The sequence below is a fragment of the Harpia harpyja genome, chromosome 7 (genome assembly GCF_026419915.1).
Source record: "Harpia harpyja isolate bHarHar1 chromosome 7, bHarHar1 primary haplotype, whole genome shotgun sequence".
Taxonomy (NCBI): Eukaryota; Metazoa; Chordata; class Aves; order Accipitriformes; family Accipitridae; genus Harpia; species Harpia harpyja.
Window position 1 is genome coordinate 51,267,254 of NC_068946.1, and position 23,228 is coordinate 51,290,481.

Consider the following 23,228-nt stretch of genomic DNA (forward strand, 5'->3'; position numbering starts at 1 on the left):
CATAGGCATAGGAAATTTTCAAACCTCCCTCAGTTGGCTAGATAGGAAAACTCAACACTGTGGAATGAAAAAGGCAATAATTAATATGAGAAAAAAGGAAAAGAAAAGAGCATTTGTAAAAAGAGACCTAATTTTTTCTTGATAATATAAACTTAATCGAAGTAATAGTAACTGTGACTTTGTTAATGCTACGTCCACCAAAGTCAGTGGAATTATTATAATGAAGAGGAGAATTAAGCCCAATGACTCACTATTTGAAAAGAAAAAAAGCTTTTTAAAGAATAATGCCATTTAATAATTTCTTTTTTTGTATATTAATAGCACTCTGTTTTGGCCAGAAAAATTTAAGAGTAGTATGGTGTTTGCTGTTCTCACAAGCATGTTTGACTCTTATTTTGAAATCTAATTTTGAAAAATTGATACAATTAATTGTTAAAGTCTATTGCACCCTCACTACCATATAAAGTGTTTTGCCATATTAGCAAAAAGCTTGGCTGTGGTTTTTCTTTGTTTACTAATCTAAACAAGTTTGAAAATCTGATCAATTCCTGCGGAGAGGATCAGACAGAAATTCCACAATTTCAGGTAACTCTTTTTCTGAGGCCCTTACGGTGATATAAAATGTAATTCTCCCTTGAAGGTCTGGTCACACCAGCATCACAGAGTGGCCGCAGGGACAGAGGCTACCACCTTTACATACAGTATGTTTCTTTGTAGATATCCTGGTGACTTAAGAAATTAACTGGTTTTTTTCTTTGAAAAGTCTAGTATACATTTTTTACTTTATATAGTCTAATTTATTCATGGAGAGCTTCTATTGACCCAATACACCATGATGGCTCCATCTGCGCTGTTGTGATGTATCACGTCAGCAAAACACATATTGCATTTGCCAAAAAGTATCCATTTACTTGACAGACTAACAGCCCTTAAATAATCATTATGGCACCATGATCTGGAATTTAAAGACCACTCAATTGATAGAAGTGGGAGAAACATATTTATTTCAAAGTCAATGTGTTCCCATACAAAATCTCCAAAGCAGATGCTTGACGTAGAGAACTGAAATACTCTGTCCCCTTTCACCCGAGGATCTCAAAACAATTTAAATCTTTTTTTCAAATGTCTCCCTCATGTTTTGTCCTTGAAAACAGGAATTAAGCTTAAAAATAAAGCACAATTATATAAACGGTGAGATTTCTATAGTACATATTTCATCCTCGACTTGCATGACTGGCCTGAATAAAGGTCTGAGCTTATTCTTCCATAGGGGAGAGACATCTTTGTTTGGAAGACCCCACCTGAGGAACTGTAATAGCTGACCCCATATTTTGCTCAGTGTAATTTATTTTTTTTAAATAGTTGGCGCTTTAATCAGTATTATTTAATTAGAGCACCCGAAAAAGCCTCAGCCCAAAGCAGTGTGATAAATTCAGAAAAGTCTATATAATCATTCTAAAAATAACACAGTGTAATTCATGTAACTGCTGTTACAGGTGGGTCTGAGGGACCTGTGTAGTTGTGGGTCACAGCTCTGAAAATGCAGTTGGGTTCACAAATTTCTTACTAACGTTACTGAAATTTATTGATATGAAAATGGGATATCTGTAAGTGTGTTTGGTAAGCGTTAACTTCTCACCTTCTCACCATCAGTTTTGCTCTCTTTGATTTCTTTGCTGGCTATTTTCTTTCCAGAACTTTCCACATAGAAATTTAAACTTTAAGTGTCATTACTTCACTGAAACTAATTTGTCCTTATTATTCCTCATTACCTTTTATCTTGTAATTGCTCTTTAGAGCTTCATGCAATCTCCATATTACATCCCTCTATGTGTGTTTTACTAGTCCTGATTTTTTTTTATAAGCAACATGGTCAATATATACAAACGGTAAGCACCAACCTGATTTGCTATCTGCAGTAATTGGATTCTGCATTTAATTACAGGTGGTAATGACATTTTAAGCACCTTATACAGGTGTTGGGGGGGTTTTATGAAATGTTAAGCAACATTAAGAAAGTCTAAGCTTCTGGAGCATTGCCAAATTTCAGAGGTGCCTTTCAACTCCAAATTGCAGTTTTCATGTGAGGATAATTATAGCTCTGGCCACCTGGACTGCTCCTGTTGGAGTCAGGCAGAGCAGAGGAGTAAGCCTGTCTGTAAGCCACACTTCGCATCTTCTCTCTTTCTACATGTTTTCTTTTAAAATTATTCCAAATATGTTATGGTTTGTATTCTGATCCATAAAAATACTGCATGGCCATGTTTTTGTGTGTGTGTGCTGGTCAAAACCAGTGGCAGTATACATTATTATGTATCGGCAGCGTAGCTGAGATTGGGTGACCTTGGAAAAGATATTTGAATTATGTTGATGGCCTCCTTGATCTTGGGGGAGTTTTAATTCACGTCTATAATTCCAGCCTGAGAAAATTAGACAGAGATTTGTTTTGGAGCTAATGGGAAAATATATGGCCAGCAAAAGGAGTTGCCTTCTCCTTCATTACTCATGTAACTTCTCCTGGAAAATAACTTCTTCCTAACAATGGCATTTCAGAGTTAGCATTTCCAAAATCAACATACATTCTTCTGTTTCTTCGGTCCTGCCCTTTAAAAGAAAGTGAAAGAGGCAGCAGTTTTATATGTCCTGCAGAAACCTAATTCTGTTCTTAATTTCTCGTCCTTTTCTTCCCCTCCTACAGAACCTCTGCTTATTAGTACAAAAGCCCCAAAGGCTTATCCCACCTGTGCTTGCATGGTGTTGATTGCCTGCTGGGTCAGGATGCCTGAGCTGCCGGTCAGGGGCCTCAAGATCTTCCCCTTGGAACACACAGCTTTATTTCTGAGATTGATCTTAATTCTTCGTCTCTAATAGCCTTTTCTGGTGTGAAATCCTGGATTTAGTGACCTTAACAGGACTTCAGTTCTGAGGACTTCTGGTCTTTTGAACTGCCATTTAAGAAGCACATCATTATTGTGTGATACTGTAGTCCTTTTCCCTGCAAATAAGTGTGTTACATCACATGCATACCTTGGGGGTATGCAGGTAAGCAACCCTGCGGTGGTTTAGCCTGGAGAAAAGGAGGCTGAGGGGAGACCTTATCGCGCACTACAACTACCTGAAAGGAGGTTGTAGTGAGGTGGGTGTCAGTCTTTTCTCCCAAGTATCAAGTGATAGGACAAGAGGAAATGGCCTCCAGTTGCACCAGGGGAGGTTTAGATTGGATATTAGGAAAAATTTCTTCACCGAAAGGGTTGTCAAGCACTGGAACAGGCTGCCCAGGGAAGTAGTTGAGTCGCCATCCCTGGAGATATTTAAAAGACATGTAGATATGGTGCTCAGGGACATGGTTTAGTGGTGGACTTGGCAGTGTTGATGGTTGGATGCGATGATCTTAAAGGTCTAAGTGATTCTAAGTGATTCTGTGATTCTATGCTGTCTATGTAGAACATTTCTGCCTACATGTTTTGGGGTTGTGTGGCGGGGTTTTGGTAGCGGGGGAGGGGCTGCAGGGGCGGCTCCTGTGAGAAGCTGCTAGAAGCTTCCCTGGCCCCAAGTTGGACCTGCCTCTGGCCAAGGCAGAGCCCACCAGCGATGGCGGTAGCGCCTCTGGGAGAACAGAGTTAAGAGGGGAAACCTGCAGTGAGTAGGGGGATTGGAATGTGAGAGGAACTCCTCTGCAGATCCCGAGGTCAGTGAAGAAGGAGGAGGAGGAGGAGCGGGGCAGGAGGGGATGCCCCCGCAGCCCTCGGTGAGGTGGCAGGCTGTGCCCCCCCAGCCTGTGGAGGGGAGCGGGGGAGCAGATGCCCACCTGCAGCCCGGGGAGAGAGGAGCCCACGCCGGAGAAGGGGGATGCCCCCAAGATGGCCGGGACTCCATGGGGAAGCCCGCGCTGGAGCAGCCTGTGCCTGAAGGACTGCAGCCCGCAGAAAGGACCCACGCCAGGGAAGTTTGTGAGGAACTGCAGCCCGTGGGAGGGACCCACGCTGGAGCAGGGGAAGAGTGTGAGGAGTCCTGCCCCTGAGGAGGAAGGAGCGGCAGAGACAACGTGTGAGGAACTGACCCCAACCCCCATTCCCCGTCCCCCTGCGCCGCTGGCGGGGAGGAGGGAGAGAATTCGGGAGTGGAGTTGAGCTGGGAAGGAGGGAGGGGTGGGGGGAAGGTGTTTTAAGATGGGTTTTACTTCTCATTATCCTTGTTTTGATTTGATTGGTAGTAAATTAAATTGAATTTGGTTTTTTTTCCCCAAGTTGAGCCTGTCTTTTGCCCGTGACTGTAAGTGGTGAGTGATCCCTCCCTGTCCTTGTCTCGACCCACGAGTGTTTCTTTATATTTTCTCCTCCTCATCCCACCGGGGTCGGGGGGGAGGAGTGAGCGAGCGAGCAGCTTCGTGGTGCTTTGTTGCCAGCTGGGTTTAAACCTTGACACTATGAAATATAAAAACAAGCAAATATCTTTAAAAATTGTTGTGAAGAAAACTCAAAAATCAAGAATAGCTAAAGGTGAAGCTCACACTAATACTTATCTTGCTTGTCTGTACCAAATTAACTAGCTGACCTTTCCAAGTATTATAATGTCAGAGTGATTGGCATGCCAGAACTAAGATTTTGTTTGTCCTTCTAGGGGATCTGACCTCTGACTGCATGAATAGCTGTGCTTTACATTGCATTTACAAGATCAGGTACTTTTATAGATATACAGTTTCTGTATTTTTGTATAGAGAGAAAGAATATTGTAGGTCAGTCATAAATGAATTCATAAATAGTGTGTAATACACAGAGTTCATTGCAGTTCATCACATTGATTCACTCTAGACTGTGGCAGTACTTTTCCCTCTCCACAGTTAATGCTGAAACCAACTTCTTGTGTGAAGTCCTCTCTTAGCTTCTCTATAGTTATACTGAAGACAAAGGAGAAGGTTCTGCAAATTAAGCATGCCAGCTGTTACCTTGCTTTTTAAAAATTTTTTCTGGAATAGTTTTTTTTCTCAATTTTGCTCCAAGTCAGCTTGAACTTCAAATGCTTCTCCATCCCGTTATCTCTGTACCATTAGTACAAGGGATGGACTAACCCAGCAGCCAGGTCCTCCTCACTGCTGGGCTCTGCTGTGGAGCCACCCAGTGTGACTGTCTGAGCTATCGCCCTCCCAGCATGGACTGGTGTTTCACCAGTCTAGTGTTAGTTCGTACAGGATATCTGGGAGAGGAGGAGGGAAGAGTACCAGAAGACACCTCCTGTTCTTTATTTCTTCTTTATCAAGTATGCTTTTATGTGTGGTATCAGGAATTAAAACCAAATTATCCACATTAAATTACTGACCCTCCTGTAAGGACATAATACCATTTCAAACCCTTCTCCAAGGGATCCTAAAGCTGGAGAAGGTTACTCCAGGGGACTGGATTCAGAGTCTTGTGGTTTTGACCACCCTGCAGACCAATGCTTTCCAAAAGCACTACAGTCAGCTCAGTTTCCAGGGTTCAAAGCTCTGATTTCGGGCTGTTGTAAGACAAGCATAAACCTTCTAAAGTAAATGAGAAGCTATCGACAAATTTGGAGTCCGTTGTTTTTAATGATTATGGGCCTCTGTCAGTACTTAGGTGAAGAGGTGTTTTCTGACATCCAGGTCGGAGGCACATACTACGTATGCAGAAGTAGCATTCAAAGATTGTTACACAGACTTATGGTCAAATACTCAGAAATTAGTATAAAAGATAGCTTTAATCACTGGTCTTCACTAAAATCTTGGTGAGTATCCACTGAACATGCTGAGAAGTTAATTTTCAATGTTATGTTCCCCAAACTAAAGGAAGCCCTTCTCTTTAAAAGGACTGATATGATGACGATCTTCAAACTGTTACCACTGACATCGGGGGAAATTCGTACTGCCTGCCACTCACCCATCACATGGAAGAGCTGAGGACAGTTCTGGCAACATACTTTGGGAAGAGTCAAGTGATAGCAATTTATGGATTCAAAGGTATATTTGCCGAAGTGTTTCGCATTTGTGGAACCCATTTTACAGAAGGTATTTGCAACTCTCTGGATCACCATTGTTCCCATTTGTAAATACCATGATGTCTTAGGTAAATGTGGTCAGGAAATGGATCCTCTTTATTTTTAGTGTCTTCATTTTGGGTGAAAAAAACAACAATCCAAACCAAATCCAGCCAAAAAACCCCTAGGTTTTTATATGAAGGAGAATCCCTTCTTTAACAAAAAAACTCTCAAAAGCATTAATGGATTTTTTTTCATTTGTTAGCAATTTTTTTTTAAGTTATATTTGCTTAAGCAGCTGCTTCCCCCCCCCCCCATTTTAATGAAAAACAGATTGTAAAATATTTTGAATAAATATTTTCTTTAGGATGTAGAACGCACAATAAGTTACTAAGTAGTATTATTGTCTACAAGGATATTTGGGAGACAGGAGTTCCTCTTTAAGATCCTAGTTTTCATACAGAAAACAGCTTAGAGGTTTCCATGGGCTGAGGGGTCCATCCCCATGAACTGTGCTGCATGTTCAGGGTTTTACCCTGTACAAACTGGTAGACAGATTACAAATAGAAAAAAATAAATCTTTATTTTAAAGAGAATATTTTAGTGATTAAAGTAATTCCACTAGCCTTAATAACAGTCTGTTGTGACATTTTGATTTTTTTTTTTTTTCATTTTTCTTCTGTCCAAATGAGTAAGTTCCCAGTGTATGTTCATGGTGTAGAATATACCATGAGTGACTGTTGTCTTACACCTCTGGAGATGGACAGCTGTTGATGAGAGGGCAGCATATAATCTCAGTAGTATGGTGGAAAAAAGAAAAATGAATGGTAAATATTCCCCATGTCAGGTGCACCCTTGGGAAGACATACCCTGCACATCAGAGAGTTAGGCCACTACACTTTCCTCAAGAGAAAAATAAATACTGGTGGCTCAAAATGCCAATTTCTACTACATTTTTATTTAATTCTTTCCCCTCTGAGCTTGCTTTACTTAGCTAGAAAGCATTCTTCCCCTCAAATAGTTATTATTAATGTGTTCTGTAGGTTTTCTTAAATAAAAAATAATATTTGTACTTAAAGTTTACACCCACAGAAAATATTTTACAGGTATTAGTTTAAGAAAAATACAAGTCCTTAGCTGCAGCTAAGATAACGTGGGTTGTATACAGTGTGATAGAGCGAACAAGGGCCATTCGCTTTTAAAATCAAATATTGCCCTTGAAATGTTGGGAAAACTGCACGGGAATTTTGGAAAAGGGCCTTCTGCTTTGTATTAGGAAAACTGCTGAAGCTGTCAATGTTGATTTTGTCACGACACTAAGAAACTCACCCCCAGAAAGTGGAGCCGTATAAACATTAAGGGAAATTTATACGTTCCTAATTGCAACAGCACAGCTCTTTTGCAGACCCAACACCAAGCTTGCTTCCCCCAGGGACCAGGCTAAGTACGAGGATGCTCGTGCTAAAAACTCAGCCTCCACGGAGCAGCTCTGGCTCAGTGGAGAACCTGCGGGAGCCCCGGAGCAGCGGAGCAGAGAGGTTTTCAGGTCTGCCGGGGGGAGTCGGGATACTAGTGACTCTTTGGAAAATGGGAGGGAATAATTTGATGTACTGTGAACTCTAATAAACCAGACTGCCAAAAGAGAAGTGATTTGAAGCAAAGACTAACTACCACGTTTTCCTCAAGTGGAGAAAAGTGAAGCAAAGGCAGTGAGAGAGAGACAAAGCAGCCAGACGAGGGACTAGTAATGGCTTACGGCATGTTTGCCACAGCTGATGTATGTTTGTTTTCCACTTCTCACCTCCCTGTGCAATCTCAGGCCGTGCTCTGTACTCTGTCCTTGTTTATATTTGATGTCGCAGCAAGAAGACAAGGTGCCATTAGCTTTTACTTGAAAGGTCATATTGAAGTTATTTTCCTCTAATCTCTGGGATTTCAACCATAGCAAAATAAAATAAAATTTAAAAATCTGGCCTAAGAAACCCCCCTAACCTGACCGTATCACAGAGAAATGAAGTTAAACATTGAATTGTATATTGGACAATTACGGCAAAATTGCTCAACTCGCTTTTCGGTCACTGGTGTCAGTTGTTCTCTGTATAGAAGAGAATGAATTCCTCCATATTTAGGTCCTGCAAATTTTAGCCTGCCATTAACAAAAAAAAAAAATCTCAGGATATATTTGAACCACTTTAAATCAGCACACTGAAGACATATTTATTGTGAAGCACGTGGGTAATCCTGTCCCAGCTAGTAAATGCCTTGGGGTATCAGATGTGCCGCTGAGCTCCCAGGGCTGGATGGACATTTGGATGTCTCGACTAACCCTAGATATGAGCTTTACCTGTCCTAAATACAGAATAATGTCCTAAGCATCATAGAAAAAGGCTTTACCCCACATTTGGGATGGGTTAAGAGAGCGTACCTTGTCATTTCAGTTTAGCTGAAATACTGTTACTTCTTAAGCTGCAGGAACTCAGCTGTACGGCTGAGCTTTAAGCACCTTTTTGTAACTTCAAGCATAAGCTTATGCGGTTTGCTGAGGCAGGGCTTGCATTTTGAAATTAATGCTAACATTTATGCGTGTGCTTAGTTTCAAGCACTGTCAGTACTCACATTGGACTGGGATTTATCCTTTGAGAGGCTGAACTGTAAAGAAGAAACAAACCTAGTGGGATGGTCTCCTGTGTAAATGTAATTCATAAATATTTGCAGAATCAGGTCTGCAGGCTTGAATATGTCCTGTAGCTATTTTATGGCTTTGACAATGTTACCTGTTCATTTTGTCACTTTTAATTTTTTTTTGTTACGAGTACAGTGTTTGAAATTAATTTTCAAATTTTATTCTCCGTTGATCAGGGAAAAAAAAAGAAATAGCTATACAGTGTTAACATGAATATTGACCACAAGGTGAGCAGGACCCTCTTTTTTGTCAGAAGCTTGCTTGTCAGCATGCCGGTGATAGATCAGATGTAAAGAAAATCACTTCTGCAAAACCAATTTGCTAAGGGGCTTGTAAAATCCATTTTTAAAAAGTTACTGAGGCGAAAAAGTGAAGGACCAGCCAACCAGATATTTTGATCGGCTCTTCAAGGTCAAAAAACTGATTACTAATTCATCAAATATCTTACTAGTAGCACTGTTTGAAGAGCAAACAACTCTGTGCAGATGTTCTACCTAATAATTCTAATACCATGGAAAGATGGGTAGGGTAGGAACAAACAGAATTTTTTACTTACTTTTGGCAATGCTACAGTCGTAGGAGCTGTGGTCTTCAAAGCATTGGCAGCCCAGTTCAGTACATTGTCCATTGCCATTACAGAAAGCAGGACACCGGAGAGCGGTGAGGATTTCCTCCTGGGTAGCAGATGGCTGGTTTCCTACATGAAACACTCTGTTTCTCTTTCCTAACACTCTTCTTTCACATTCATTTTCCAAAAGGGCTATAAGTGCCCTTACCCAAGCCACGTCATCTTTGAGCTGCAGATCTAAAAGGCAGATATCAATTGCCTCATCCATCTGTTTTCCAAGGAGACCTTTGCAAACTAAGCCAATGGTGGAATTTGCAAGAATTTGGTGGCAAATCTCACGAGCTTTGGCAGCAGTTAAACCGTTGGGAGTGGGCCATGCCAGTGGAAGTTTCGTCCTAATCCCTTCAAAGTAATCCTCTGGGAAAAAATATGCAAAGGTCTCTGAGTCTCTCTGGCTTGGGCCATGCAAAGGGTGAAAGGATGAGTATTCGTAATAGTCTTCTTGCCTTTTTGCTCTCCTTAGGTCTTCTGTGGGTTTGGTAGAGTTAATGGAACTATTGCTTTTCATGGAAACATTGTGTGCGAGGGGTTTTAATCGGTCCTCGGGGCTACCTCGCTTTTGGACTGATTTAGGCAGATATCTCTGATCAAAAGACTTGGTCGACAGTTTCTCATCTTTTCTTAAAGTAGACTCTATTTCTGAGTGAGTGACAAACTCTGACGTAACATCTAGATACGGGATTGCAGAGGTGTAATCCACATGATCATAACGGCAACCAGAGGATGGAGGGAAAGCGGTCTGAAAGGCATTCAGCGTGTTTACCACGGGCACGGACTTAGTGCTCTCCTTCTGACATCTGCAGTAATTTTTCCTTTCCTTCCCCTCAGAAGGTGCTGGAGCCTTGTCAAATAAACTCTTCCCCGGAGGTATTCTGATTTAAAAATAGAAAGAGATTAGAGGGAGGAAACTTTCAACAGATTAGTCTACAATACCAAGTACGCTTTCCTTCCCTGAGGCTGGGGAACGTATAAATTCCCAATCTACAAAAGTACTTAAGAAAATGCTTAAGTTTAATCTCTGTTTTCTTTAGTTGCTTTTGCACTGCCCTTCTTGAGTTGTCCTGTACGTTCTTTAGCACTACATGGGGACTTTTTAGTAACAGATGCTTAAGTGCTTTGCTGGAGCGTTGCCTAACTGCTTGATTTCTCTTTGCAGAACTTCCTCTAAGGTGCAGGTTACCTTTTGCATATTACACATGAAATAAGGCCTTGGATTTGTCCCTGGCGTGACTCAGATACAGCTTGGAGAATGACAAAAAAGACGCTTTTGTTTTAAATGCTTTATTATGAAAACCATCTTTATCTATGTGCCTGTGCTCTCCTTACTAGGTGTTTCCTCTAAGACTTGGATCACTATGTTTTTTCCTTCGAATGTTTTTTCCTTTAAATTTTTTTTTAATCTATACTTCATTTCATTCTTGTCTTCTAATGGAGCTTTCTTTGAGTTTTTCTTCTGACACAGAGCAGTTTTCTGCAGTTTTGATCATAGGGCTAGGCTATCAAATAAGGTGAGGTGATTTTTTTTTTTTCCTTTTTAATTTAGTCCAGCTTTAATGATGGATGAACTTCTAGAGAGTTCAGTTTGAATAAACAGCCATGATTAAAGTTTCTTTGGAACTATCATGAGTACAAGATTTCTTATTGATCTTATTTGTGCAGCACAAGAGGGATCCTGGAGCTTCATAGAAAAAGATATGCTTCTTGTCCCAATAGTTGGGAGCATGTCATTTCCAGACAAATTGGAATTATCACCAAAAATTTAAATTATTTTGGCATTAATTTTGTCTTGCAGCCAGAATGTAGAGATTACAGGAAAGTGAAAGCATTTGCCAAAATTTTGGAGCCAGACGCTAGATACTGTTGTAGAAAATGTAATTGCCTTTATCCAATTTTTCCAAAATATATTGAAAATGGCATATATGATATTACTATTTTGATCATTGATACAATACTAACTTTTAAATAAAACATCATGGTGACACAGGCAACATGAACCAATTTCTTCTTCTGAAACATGAGCCCAGACATTTATGAAACCATTTTTCCCAATGTGCGGGCACAACAGAATACAGTGTGATACAACAGGAGAGCTTTCATGCTTGCAGAAATGCAGAGGCTATTCTGCACTTTCCTACAGCCTAGAACAATAAAACATTTAGGGTGATTGAGGGAATACGAGTCTTTTGGACAACGCAGTTTAGTGTCTGAGCGGGAGTCCTGCACGCACTGTTCCTCCAGCTCTGCACGGTGGTGTTACCTGCAGCTGAAGCTACCCAGACTTACATCATGAACTAACTGTAAACCTAAACTAAGGCAGCAGAAGTAGCTCTTTCACTGAGGGAATGCTACATAAATTAGAGGCTAGGGTAAATATCACATATTTAATAACTAACTAACTAACTGAAAATCACATAAACTTGTCCAGAATAAGGACAGAAACTTAAACCACAAATGAATATTTCAGTAAAATGAAACTCTTTTGCCTTGATATTTTATTGAAACAAATTCCTTTGTTATTCCTGTGTGAAACCAGATACCTTCCTTTGGTCAGCCCTGGTCAACAAGAGGGGGGTATATGGTGTGGAAAGGATGAAGCCACTGGAAACCCCATCCTTCCTCAGAGGCATGCACGTACCAACAGCACCTCAGTGAGCTAGGATGTGTCTTCTGTCCTGTGCATAAGATGACCAGACTATAATTGCTCTTACCTGCCCGTTATAATCAAGGAAGATCTAAAGACAAGTTTTTCAAACTGAGTTGGATGCTGTTATAGAGAAAGAGTGCAAAATGAATAACATTGCTGCTGGTTTCTCAAAAGATTTGAAAAATGGTTTGAAAAATTTATTTTACCTACTTAAAATACATGCTTTAAAATTCAGCTTTTCTCTGTCTGGATGTTATTTAAGGGCTGGGAGGCTCTGATGTTGTTTTATTGTTTAAAAGTTGCATTGGAAAGCTGATGTTTAAAACAGATCTGTGCCATTCAGAGCCCTGCAGCTGCTTGAGAGAGGTGGGAGCCAGGGAAAGAGCCGAACTGCCAGGTGGTGAGCACTCAGACTAGCTTCAGGTGCTGGAGAAAACCTAACATGTTCTCAGTGTTATTTAAAATGAAATTAAAAACAGCAGCAGAAAAATCACCCTGTAGGTTTTGGCTTTTACTGTGCCATTTCTCCGTGGGTGGATCAGAGACCGATCCAGTCTCCTCTGGAGGTGGCCTCAGCCTTTCCGTGGGCTTGTTTTTTTAACCAGGTTCTAAAGGGTCCTTGAGATTTACCCTTGGGAGTACCGCAAGGTGAAACTCATCACCCCTTCTGCCCTTCTCACTTAGCAAGAGCTTCTTCTGCCCTCCCTGAAGTATCTCCATCATATGTGCTGAGCCCTAGAAAACTTCTATAATTCCTATATATTGTGCTTTGGCTTCTGATCTTTCAACAAAGTTGCTTTGAACAGGTCATCCTAAGGATCTTGTTAGCCCCTTTTTGGGTAGTCAGCAGTTGGTTGGTTCTTGCACCAAACTATTTCTCCATTTGCCTTCCCAGAAGGAAGCTCTGACTGATTATCACATCATTAAGATTTGAAAGATGGCTGTTGACTTCTAAATAGTAAAATTTGTAACGACTGGTCAAAATTGCCATTAAATAGCCATTACTTAGGCCCACTGAATATAACTAGAATATGGTAGAGGTGTTTGTTTATTTTCTGAAATGCAATAGGTCTAAAAATTTATTGTTCCTATAGGATTGTTCTGATTTCCCATGTACAGATTAAGTGGTACGCTAACGTGGTTTGCCTTATTTTTCCTTATTTGCAAAACATACTTCACAAACAAAACTACACAGTCAACCAAACCCATTTTGGTTTTAGGAACACCTGTTAGGCACATTTAGAGCTCAGCAATAGGAATTAAAATGTGGGATAGGGTTAGGGTTAGGGATAGGGATAGGGATAGGGATAGGGATAGGGATATGTCAGAGCACCAGACCCCTGGCTTTGGTTCCAGACCACCCGTCTCAGAAAGTGCAAGTTTTTAGAGCTCAATGTCATCATTATTAGAGTAGATATTAAGTTTTAGCATGGTACATATATTACCACACTTCGTCAAAATGTAACATTTAATCTATACTCACGTATTGTAATTAGTGTTTGGGAATAAAAGAACAAGGGAAATACCAAACCCTTAATTAATCTGTATTGTCAGTTATCTACATTTTCCAGTGTGGGTGAGAACCACAATTTTTTTCACAGCTGAGTGGGATCTTCACACAGCTGTTAACATGACATCACTTGCGAATATAAAACTTCTCTCTCAGTAACTGCTTATGTGTATTGTGCTGACTGAAAATTAAGGCCCTGTGCTGTTCGGCTGGTAATGGGTCTCCAGGCTTCCATCGCTAGATTAAGCGGATCTCTCTGTCAGGTCATTAGGGGAGTATGTAATGAAATAAACCTATCAACACCCCTTGAAACAGTGCTACAGAGCATCTCCCAGGCCGGGATCCTCTCTCGCTTTGTACCTCCACTCCTCTATGAAGTCTTCCTCAGGCACATCGCTCAGGTCGTTGTGACCGATCCCGTCAAAGAGGCCACACAAACCTCTGGTGCTGTTGAAGTCGCTACCCGGCATCCTCACCGTCAGACCCATTCCCCACTCGCTCACGTCGGCTCGAACAAACGCTCCCGAAGGGAACAGGATCTGAAGAGGCAGAAAAAACCCCCAGTGAATCGAAGCTGTTACCAAGCTTTTTATGCAATAAAAAAATGTCCCTTTTTATAAACGAATATATCAAAGTAGGACATTGGTGATGGCAGAGGTAATTTAAGATCACTTAGATACACTTTAAATATTTATTTGTGTTATTATTTAGCTTGCTTTCAGATTCCATGGTACTAATATCTGATAGCATTACATAAATATAAAACTGCACAAGTACTTTCTTTTTAAATTAATAATTACATCAATTGAAGTTTTCCCACTGGTAAGTTACCAGCTAATTTTTGAAGTGAATTCCATAACAGTAAGGCCACCCTTGTGTCTTTGCCTGGGAAATCATTTCTTTTAGATAAACTGCCAAGTTTGAAAAACAGCTTTCTTCTCTCTGAAAAATCGTTTCATTTTCCAGGGCCGGATTACCCAGAAAATGATTGTGTTTTAAAGTGGATAAAGCAATTTTCTCATTAAAGAACTTGTGGTAGGCTTACGCTGACCTTTAAAAGAAAAAAAAAATCTTGAAGTTAAGACAAAGAAGTAACTGTGTGGATAATGGATTTTTCAGATTGGTGTCCCAATGAAATAATATTAAAAAAAAAGAAAAGAAAAAAAACCTGTTCAACTGAAATGCATTTTTGTTAATTTGCTTTATTTTTACAGGTAAAAAGAAAATTATTTTGAAACTGATCTGTGCCAGGAGTGGGAGCAGGAGCACTCTAACCTGATAAGTAACCTTAATTTTTTTTTTTGATCCCAAATTAAATGTCTTCAGTAATCTTTAAAGTACATTAAATAGTTGGAAACATCTCATTACAATAATTTCAAAATAATTATTTTCCTTTTTTTAAGTGACCCCTGCCTAAGTATAATTTATTCAGCCAAACAATGTCCACTACTTTTGTTTCTTTCGGTGGGGATTTTTTCATCCCTTCTAAGTTCCTCCCGACTGAATCTATTCATATCTGTGAAAAAGCAACTAGCTTATATTTGTATTGCTGTGCTGGAATCCTGAGTTTACATTTTGGCTGTACTAAATAGCAATCTTGCCCATTTTAGCTTCCCAGTCATCATTTCGGGTGTGAGAATACTTTTTGAGGAGCTCTCTGTGAGTGATCTCCTTGCCCAGCTGAGCGGAGCAGCAAAGTGCCACTGATTGCAATAACAGCTGGGGACACTATGTTTTGAACTCAGGCCCTCTGTGTTTTGATCAGGGCATTTAAAACATCCTTTTTTCCAAAAATTATTGGCCTTGGTGAATAATGGAAGTCATCATATAAACCCAGTTCTTTGAATACATCAGAAGGTCTTGGCTGTACCTCCACCTTGGCTGTATGTTTTGCTTCCCAAGGTAAGTTCAAAAAAATAAAAAGATTCCCCAACATAAAGCTCAAGTGGCCTGGTGAGTTAATTTTTTCTTAGTGGTTTAATAGCTAGAGCAGGAAAGCTGCAGCTGACACAGTGCTGGGTAGGATTTGATTTCCTTCTTCAGATAAATATGTGCCTTCTAATTATATGCCTTACTACAGGGAGGAGCATTTCCTACAAGGCTGCATATAAAATCCTTGCAGTCAGGACTGCATGAGCTGCTTCAGTCTTCTGTGCTGTCTGGATTAATATTTCCAGGTGTGGATTCACTTCAGGAATTCAGAGGGCTGTAACCCTTTCTCCTCCTGCTGCCCTGGGCAAGGCATCCCACCTGCCACTGAGGACTTAACAACTGCCCAGGTTTTCTGTAACCCACCTGGATTTAACACCGCTGATTTAGGCTTTGAAGAAGCTTTTTTGAGACCTTAGTCTGCAGAGATATATAGTGACTACCTGCTGGAAGCTTGCACAGAAAAGAGAGTGACTTAATCCCATTCAAAGCATCAGCCTTGAATGGCGCGGGAGCCGTGGGGAGCCGGCTCTTGCGCTGCGCGAGGTTGGTGATGGACAACTGCTGAGCAAATTGGGATGTACCGTGCACAGCGGCGTGATCAGGGATCGTATTCATTGCTGCACAGTTCCTACACATTCCCATTCAGATCAGGGCAGGATTCATATTCGTGTCCTGGGGGTTTCCTGGTTTGTTTCACTGAGACTTACACGAGATGTAAATGAGAATAGGGATTCCTTGCTAAGATTATACTAGTAATAAAAAAGTAATTATATTGCATTCAGTTGCAAAATGAAATGACAGCTTGCTTTCTGCTTTTTTCTCTATGCTATAATTAACAGACTTCCAATTACTACCTTACTAAGATCTATTCCAAGCCAGATCACAAGGAGAGCCAAGCACAGGCACTCCCTGCATCATTCTGGCTCTATTGTGGACCTGCCTTCACCCAGAACATTTCCTGGCAATAAATCTTGATGATACAACTCTAGGATAAAATTATCTTCTTGGCCATAATTTGTGGCTCTTCTCCTCACCAAAGCCCCTCTTGCAGCCTGCTCTTATTCTTCCAGTGATTTCACTGGATTAGTGTGGATAAGTGATATTCATGCAAAGTATGTTGTGGCCATATATTTTTTAGGCAAATGCTTTAAATTATACCAAATGTTGCACATTTGCAGCCCATTTTCTTGGCTTTTGGGGGCTGTCTGGATCTGACTAATATTGCCTTACCATTCCACTCTAAAAATACATTATTCTGCTACCTGTGATCTTTCCTTGAATATTTATACCATAAGCTCTGCAAAGAAATTTACTTTATGTGATGTGGTTGGGTAGTGCCTAGCATAAACAAACGGAGAGCGGATTGCCATACTGCAGAGAGTAAGTAACAACATTGGCACTCTGCTATGTCTCCGAGAAATTTCCAGAGATATTTGTTTTGTTTTGTTTTACAGTTTCTTAAACTAACGCTTTAACCAGCTTCTTCCCTGCATCTCGTTTTTTGGTACATTTTGCTGCAGGCGCTCTTATGGCTTCAGATAGAAATTTTTGTAGCAACTTCATTAATAATTCAGAAATATTAAACTCACATTTTTAAAGAACAACAAGAGTACTCAAATATCCACGTACTGTTATTTTTCTCCCTCCGTAGGACTTTAGGATTTTGACACGTGGCGATGCCTCGGTGCTTTTGATGGCTAGCTGGGGTCTGCTCTCCCGAAAATGGCCATTGCAGGTGTCCAGCACCACGGTGTCACCCCCTTCTCGCGCGGCTACGCCGCAATTGCAGGCGGTGGCGGAGCGGTGGCCTCCGCAATCCCACTGCCGAACGTGCACTTCAAATGCCCGCGACACGCTCTGGCACAAAAGGAAGGTGCCGATTTTATAGTTATCGTAGCGCCTAAACAGCAACAAACAAAAAAAAGAGGATTTAGAGACCCCAGAGCATCCACCCGTGACGGCCATTTGTTGGTACTCGTACAACAGCACTCTTTAATTAGACCGGTGTGGCAGCTGACCTTGGAAGAGGGAAAATCAACACGTGGGGAAGCGTTTCTCCTGCGCCGTAAGCAAGGGAAAGCCGTCGCAGGTATTAGCTGGAAGTGCCTAAGAATTCATGTAAAAAGCGGGTAGCTGTCTCCCAGCTGCTGCCATGGCAACGGGCATGGATAAAAAGGATAAACATTTGATAAAAAGCAAATAGGAAAAAGTCCCTGCCTCCAGGCCTTAATAAATATGTTTTGGTTCTAACCGGATGCTTTACAGCATGGTATTCTTCAAAGCAAAATCAGTGCTCAAATAACCTCTTCTGTGACTAATCACTAACTTTTACAAGACTGACTGCAGCTAGGTGAATACTTTGTGTGAAAAACTGGGATTCTACTGAAAAAGCTGTTAAAATGAACTTGGTTCCCCCCGCCTCTAACTTCCCTGTAAGCACAACTTTTGCTCTAAATGGATTGACAATCAGCACAGTTGAACAATTTGGGACTTTCATTCTTCCCTGTACAGAAAGTCCTTGCTCCACCAGAGTGAGGCCATGAGCAGAATAATTTTAATAACTTTGCAAGGGTTTCCCCTGTACCCGAGCCAGGTAAAACCCCTCCCGCCTGCAGCCCCTTGGGTTTCCACAACAGGGACCTGCGGGGAGATCCTCTTCTGCTTGTTCTTTCTTTTCTCACTCCATAAGCCTATCTTATTCTTACTCTGCTTTATTCTAACGTGATGAATAAAAGGAAAGCAAGCAGTAGCTGTATACTTTATATATGTTGCTGGAGTTTTCTCCTCACAAGCCAACAGCTGCCATCTTTAAAAATGATGGGTTATTCTACTTCCTTTTAAGGCACTGCATACTGCATTTAGTTTTAAACACGATTTTTATGAAATTAAGTAACATGGAAACGAAGCTATAAGCTTATAATAATAAGCATTATTCTTTTCTACAATAAAAGAAGAAAATGTAAAAAGGAATGTATAAAATACCTCAGCTAAATAGCAGGATTATTTTTAAGCACTGTCATACAAACATCAATATTTTTCCAGTCTTTTAATGTTTCCTATACAGAGGAACAAATGGCTCAAGAACTGAGATTTTTTTAGCATGTATGTATCTGCATTTTATTTCCCTTCAGAATAAAAGCCATAGAAAACTACGTAGCTTAAAACACAGTAAGAATTTAGACTCCAACTGCTTTTTTTCTCTGCTAGAAAACACATCTGACTTTATCTTTCATCTTGAAAAACTTAGTGAAGTTGGCCATGAAACGATAAGATTTTGAATGGTTCTGTCTCATCTTATTTTCTAATCAGGTACATAAATCCTAAGTACGCTGCGCAGATGCTGTTGCTAAGATTGATTAGAACTACGGACAACATAAAAAATAGATAATCTCTTTTAACATCAAGTACTAGCTCCATTTAGACATCTTCACAGCTGAGACAGAGGAGACAGGATATTTTATGAGAATCACCTTCCAGTTTCCTTCAACAGGGGGAGCTTAGAAGGAAAGGTGTTTAGAGAGGTTGATGGAAAATAATGCGTCAGAATGGCTGTACCCAGACTAATCAGCTGTATCTGGTAAATAAGACTGTATTAGCATATACATATAAATATCACTGCAGTTACAGTGCGGGAGCTATTTACTGCTTAATAAGCATTGACAGTGGACCCAATCCAACTGTTCTGGATGTCACTTAGAGTCCTTCAATTAAGTCAGGGCATAGCTTGCATAGCACATAACAAATCTGCAATGTGTCTAAATTGAAGCTTTCAGCTGCCTTTGAATTACTTGAATGGATAATTGCACGTAGTCAGGTAAACTTTTATGATGTTTATACAACTGTAATTGCGATAATGATTCTTTGGACAACATTTGAGAAATTGCTTGTGGCACTAAAAGCATGAAGTAGAGTTGCTGGAGCTCTTGCATGAGGGAGCTCTGGGTGTTCTTTGTGAACCAGGAGACACTGCTTGTGTCTAAATTGCCCTCCACAGTGCGCTTCCCCATCCTGCTTCCCTAATAGTCTGTAGCAATGGATGTACTGGGTGGAAAGTGGTTCTGTCCCTCTGCATCTATGTGTTTGGGATGTTTTTCAAGGGGTCCAGCAAGTTCTTGTCCCAGCATGAAGTCATGGCTCAAGTTGTGCTCTTAAGCCAAGAATTATGAAATGCTCCTCGGTCTTTGGTTATGACAGTGAGATGCTATAGGAATAATTTCTGTTGGTTTATTGTAAGAGAGGGACAGAAGGGAATATAAATACATGTAAACAATTACTACTAGTAGCATTAGATTAACTAACACAATGCACTTACTATTCACCAAGCTACACTTCATGTTTTTATTAATTCAGTTATTACTGTGGCTGCTCCTAAAGATTTTCCCCCACAGTTTTGCCACCAAATTATTTGATTTGTTGAAATGTCCCTCCAGGCTCCCTCTTTCCTTGCTAGTAAGAACTATTTTATGCTGGTTGTGACCCTAGGAAGTGCTGGGTGATGCTGGAGGATGTCCTCTGGTTTCAGAGCGCTCACCACTAAGGACTGGTCATGTTGTTCTTGGGGAGCAAAGCTGTTGGGTTATGTTCAGCAGTCACTGGATGCTTGGGGTCGTATAAACTTCTACAGACTATCAAAAAGAACAGCATTTCTGGCAGGGCTACTCATGCCCAGAACTTGGTTGGGGGCTACTATGATGAACGCCATTAAAGCCAACCAGAAGTGTGAAGCTGTGCAAGCTGAGGGATTTTGCTGTTGTGCAGGAAATGGCCCCATTGCCCCTGTGATAATATTGATGGATGGATTAGCATAAATGTTTGAGAAATCTGAAAAATCTTCTTCCTTTTTTTTAAGGTAAAATGCAAAATAACATGAATGATAAATATAGTTCACCAATGAAGAAATATTTCCCTTTTTATATTTTGCCTTAAAGGGATTTTCTGCATATTTAGTTTTAAGCTAGTACTTCATATTTAAGAATCTACAATTTATGGCATGAAAAGCTTTTATATTTATAATGTGCCATAACTAGTAATGAGGCCTATACTTTTGCTTTACCAGGCTTTCACATTTGTTTAATTTAGAAGGTACTTTGCTATAAAAGGAAGTGCTCTCTCTGGATTTTAGCTAGTATAATTAACGCCATTTCACATCTATGCTCCAATATACACAAATTGGTTGTGCTTACACTGTAAAATATGACACATTCTCCTTTGGTTTTCAGTCACTTCCTTTGGTCAAAAGAATGAAAAGATTACAAGATAAATATTTCTACAGAAATATATTAGCAGGAGGTAGACCAAAGGGGGGTGTTATCATTAGAAGTGGGAGTTAGGTATTTCAGTTACCTAATGAATAGCTAACTACCTCAGATGTAATGTGAGCTCAGTATCTCAGGTTAAAAACCATTGAAAACATCACTATAGAAGTTAGGAAATGAAGTATTATTGTGAAACCTCACAAAACAACCTATACATTGGAAGTGACCACTTCAGTAGGAAAATTTTACTACCAAAAAAAAAAATCTTCCAGTCTTTTGATTTTCATGCCATTTTTCAACAAATCTGCTAAAGAAATTATTCAAATAAATATTTTTAAATTAAATTTTAAATTTTTAATGCTTTTGATTTAAATTTTGGAAACCACAAAGGGTTGCAGTTTTCTATTTTCATGTTTGTTTTCATCCTTGCTTTTCCCCATTGTGTATTTTTCCTTCCTCTTCGCTGCTGCTAATGGGAAAGTCAAAGGTAAGCAACTCTGTGGAAGGCAGGAGTATGTTTATGTTTATGTGCACGTCTGTTTGCATAGAAAATGCTCCTACTGTTTTGCTGTTGGCAATGTTCCCCATCTTCAGCCTTTCCCTTGCTTTTCATGTGACAGTCCTTCAGCGAGCCATCCCCACGACTCGAGCGGGTGGAAAGAGAGACAACTGATCTGATCGCCACCCATCCACAGCAGCTCTGCCTACAGCAGTTTGATCTTAGAGTCTGCTGTCTCCTCGTAAGCTGACCCACAGGCTTTGCGGTGGAACAAATGGTTTTCCTTGGGTTATATGGTTTGAGGGATACTCTGCTTTTGATCTCAGAAACAGTTGTGATGATAGTTTATTAAGCTTTGGTCGCTGCCGTCTTTGTAGCCATAAAGAGGTGGGTAAAGGCTGTTATTTCCTTCTGTTCTCTTTGACTAATTTTGGATGTTTCTTTTCTTTCCTGTGTAATGTTCTCACCTGAGCCTGTGCCTACAGATCCCTTATAGTAAATGTAGCTCCAGATGCCCAAGAGCTGATGCTCCACTCATCCTCTCAGCCTATTGCTTCATAGTCCCTAGGAGAAATTGCTCTTAGCTTTTTCTCTTCTCTTGCTTTGCTGTTTACAATCTGCAGATCGGTCTCTTTCTGACACTTTTTTATTACTGAGGGACAATCATACGGTTTCTTACTTGAGCCCACAAGGCTTTTGTACAATTCTTCCATTCACAATGCCAAACGCACACCTCATTTCAAACACGATTTCCCACGATGTACCCTTCCATGACCAACGGGGAATGCTCCAGTTCCATACCTCTGTGTCAGCCTTTATCTTTAGGTTATAGGTTTGTATCAGGACAGAAGCAGGAATTGCATTCCCCACCCCTTAAATACAGAGCTTTAAAACAATTTGCTAATGTGTTAACATTTTTTTGGATAGGCAGACTGAGAAGTTGCTTAACTGATGTGTAATAGGGTGGCATAATCATTACAATAATTGAAAGAGAAATTATTTACAATAATAAATGGGAATATAAGTAGGAGTAATGGGACTGTGAAATGATGGGTAAGAAACTTGGCTGAATATCAAGAAGTGATATATCTTAGTGAAATAACCTAGTTATTGAGATGGCAGAAGCCCCATCAGCTTGGCTCATTTAAAGCTACACTGGACAGAGCAGTAATGAATGCCCGTCCACAAGGAAGAAACGTGCAGTTGCCAAGGGGCCAAGCTAATCCTGGGATTTTTCCATTTCAAGGCTGTGTGACTCTGAGGCAGAATACCACAGAAGGATGGGCTTTTCCAAACTCCCTGTCCTCAAATAGAATTGTAAATTGCTTAGAATCATTTATGTGTGCTATCAATAACAGGGTTGCATAATAAGTTATTCAAATAAAATTTCTTTGTTTTATTTTAGACCTTTTTTCCCATGGAAGCAATGTAAAAATGTGCTACATGGCTGAGAGTGTTCCCTCATTTCAAGAGGCACTTTTCAGTGATTTATGACTTCCTAAACACAACAACCTGGCAGATCATTGTCCATTCTTAGCCCTAAATCAGAAGGGAATATTTTAGAATATAAATGTTTAGAGAGTGTTGAATTAATATTCTAATCTAATTTAATATCCCAGAGTTGAAATAATTGCAGATACATAAGGCATGGGAATGTCTTTGCACCTCTTGTAGCTCTTCTGCAGCTTCTACATATTGAGCAACCAAACTTGCATGAAACAAATGCCCGACCTCATTAAAAATGGTATTCAGCAAAGCAGGAGGGAAACGGGAAAGCCCTCGTTGTGCAGAGCTAATCTCCTAGCTGACACTACCCAGTTCAGGTGAAATCTTTATTTGAGGCAGACATATAACCTTTAATAGAGTCACCGCCTTTCTCACTCACATTTCATTGACAGATTTCTCCAGCTTTGACGTCATTTCGCATGCTACCTCCAAAGCATGCTGGACTGAAATTGGGACATTCGGATATCAAAATTAGAATATCATGCCTGCCGAGCCCCTGTGGACGCTGTGCGCCTGAAGTCATTATCTGTGCCATTAGGAGGTTAACGGCAGAATGATGAACCTGGAATGTGATCTGAAA

General features: G+C 40.3%; 1 protein-coding gene across 1 annotated transcript in view; it reads right to left on the bottom strand.

The window, feature by feature from the left end:
- Positions 1 to 23,228, bottom strand: part of LOC128144630 (von Willebrand factor D and EGF domain-containing protein-like) — a 190,550-nt gene that overhangs the window by 96,723 nt on the left and 70,599 nt on the right. Inside the window, exons 9-11 of the mRNA XM_052793761.1 lie at positions 17,018 to 17,288; positions 13,817 to 13,995; positions 9,231 to 10,174 (exon numbers count right to left, since the gene is read on the bottom strand). Coding sequence (XP_052649721.1) covers positions 9,231 to 10,174; positions 13,817 to 13,995; positions 17,018 to 17,288 — 1,394 coding nt within the window. The remainder of the gene's footprint in view (positions 1 to 9,230; positions 10,175 to 13,816; positions 13,996 to 17,017; positions 17,289 to 23,228) is intronic.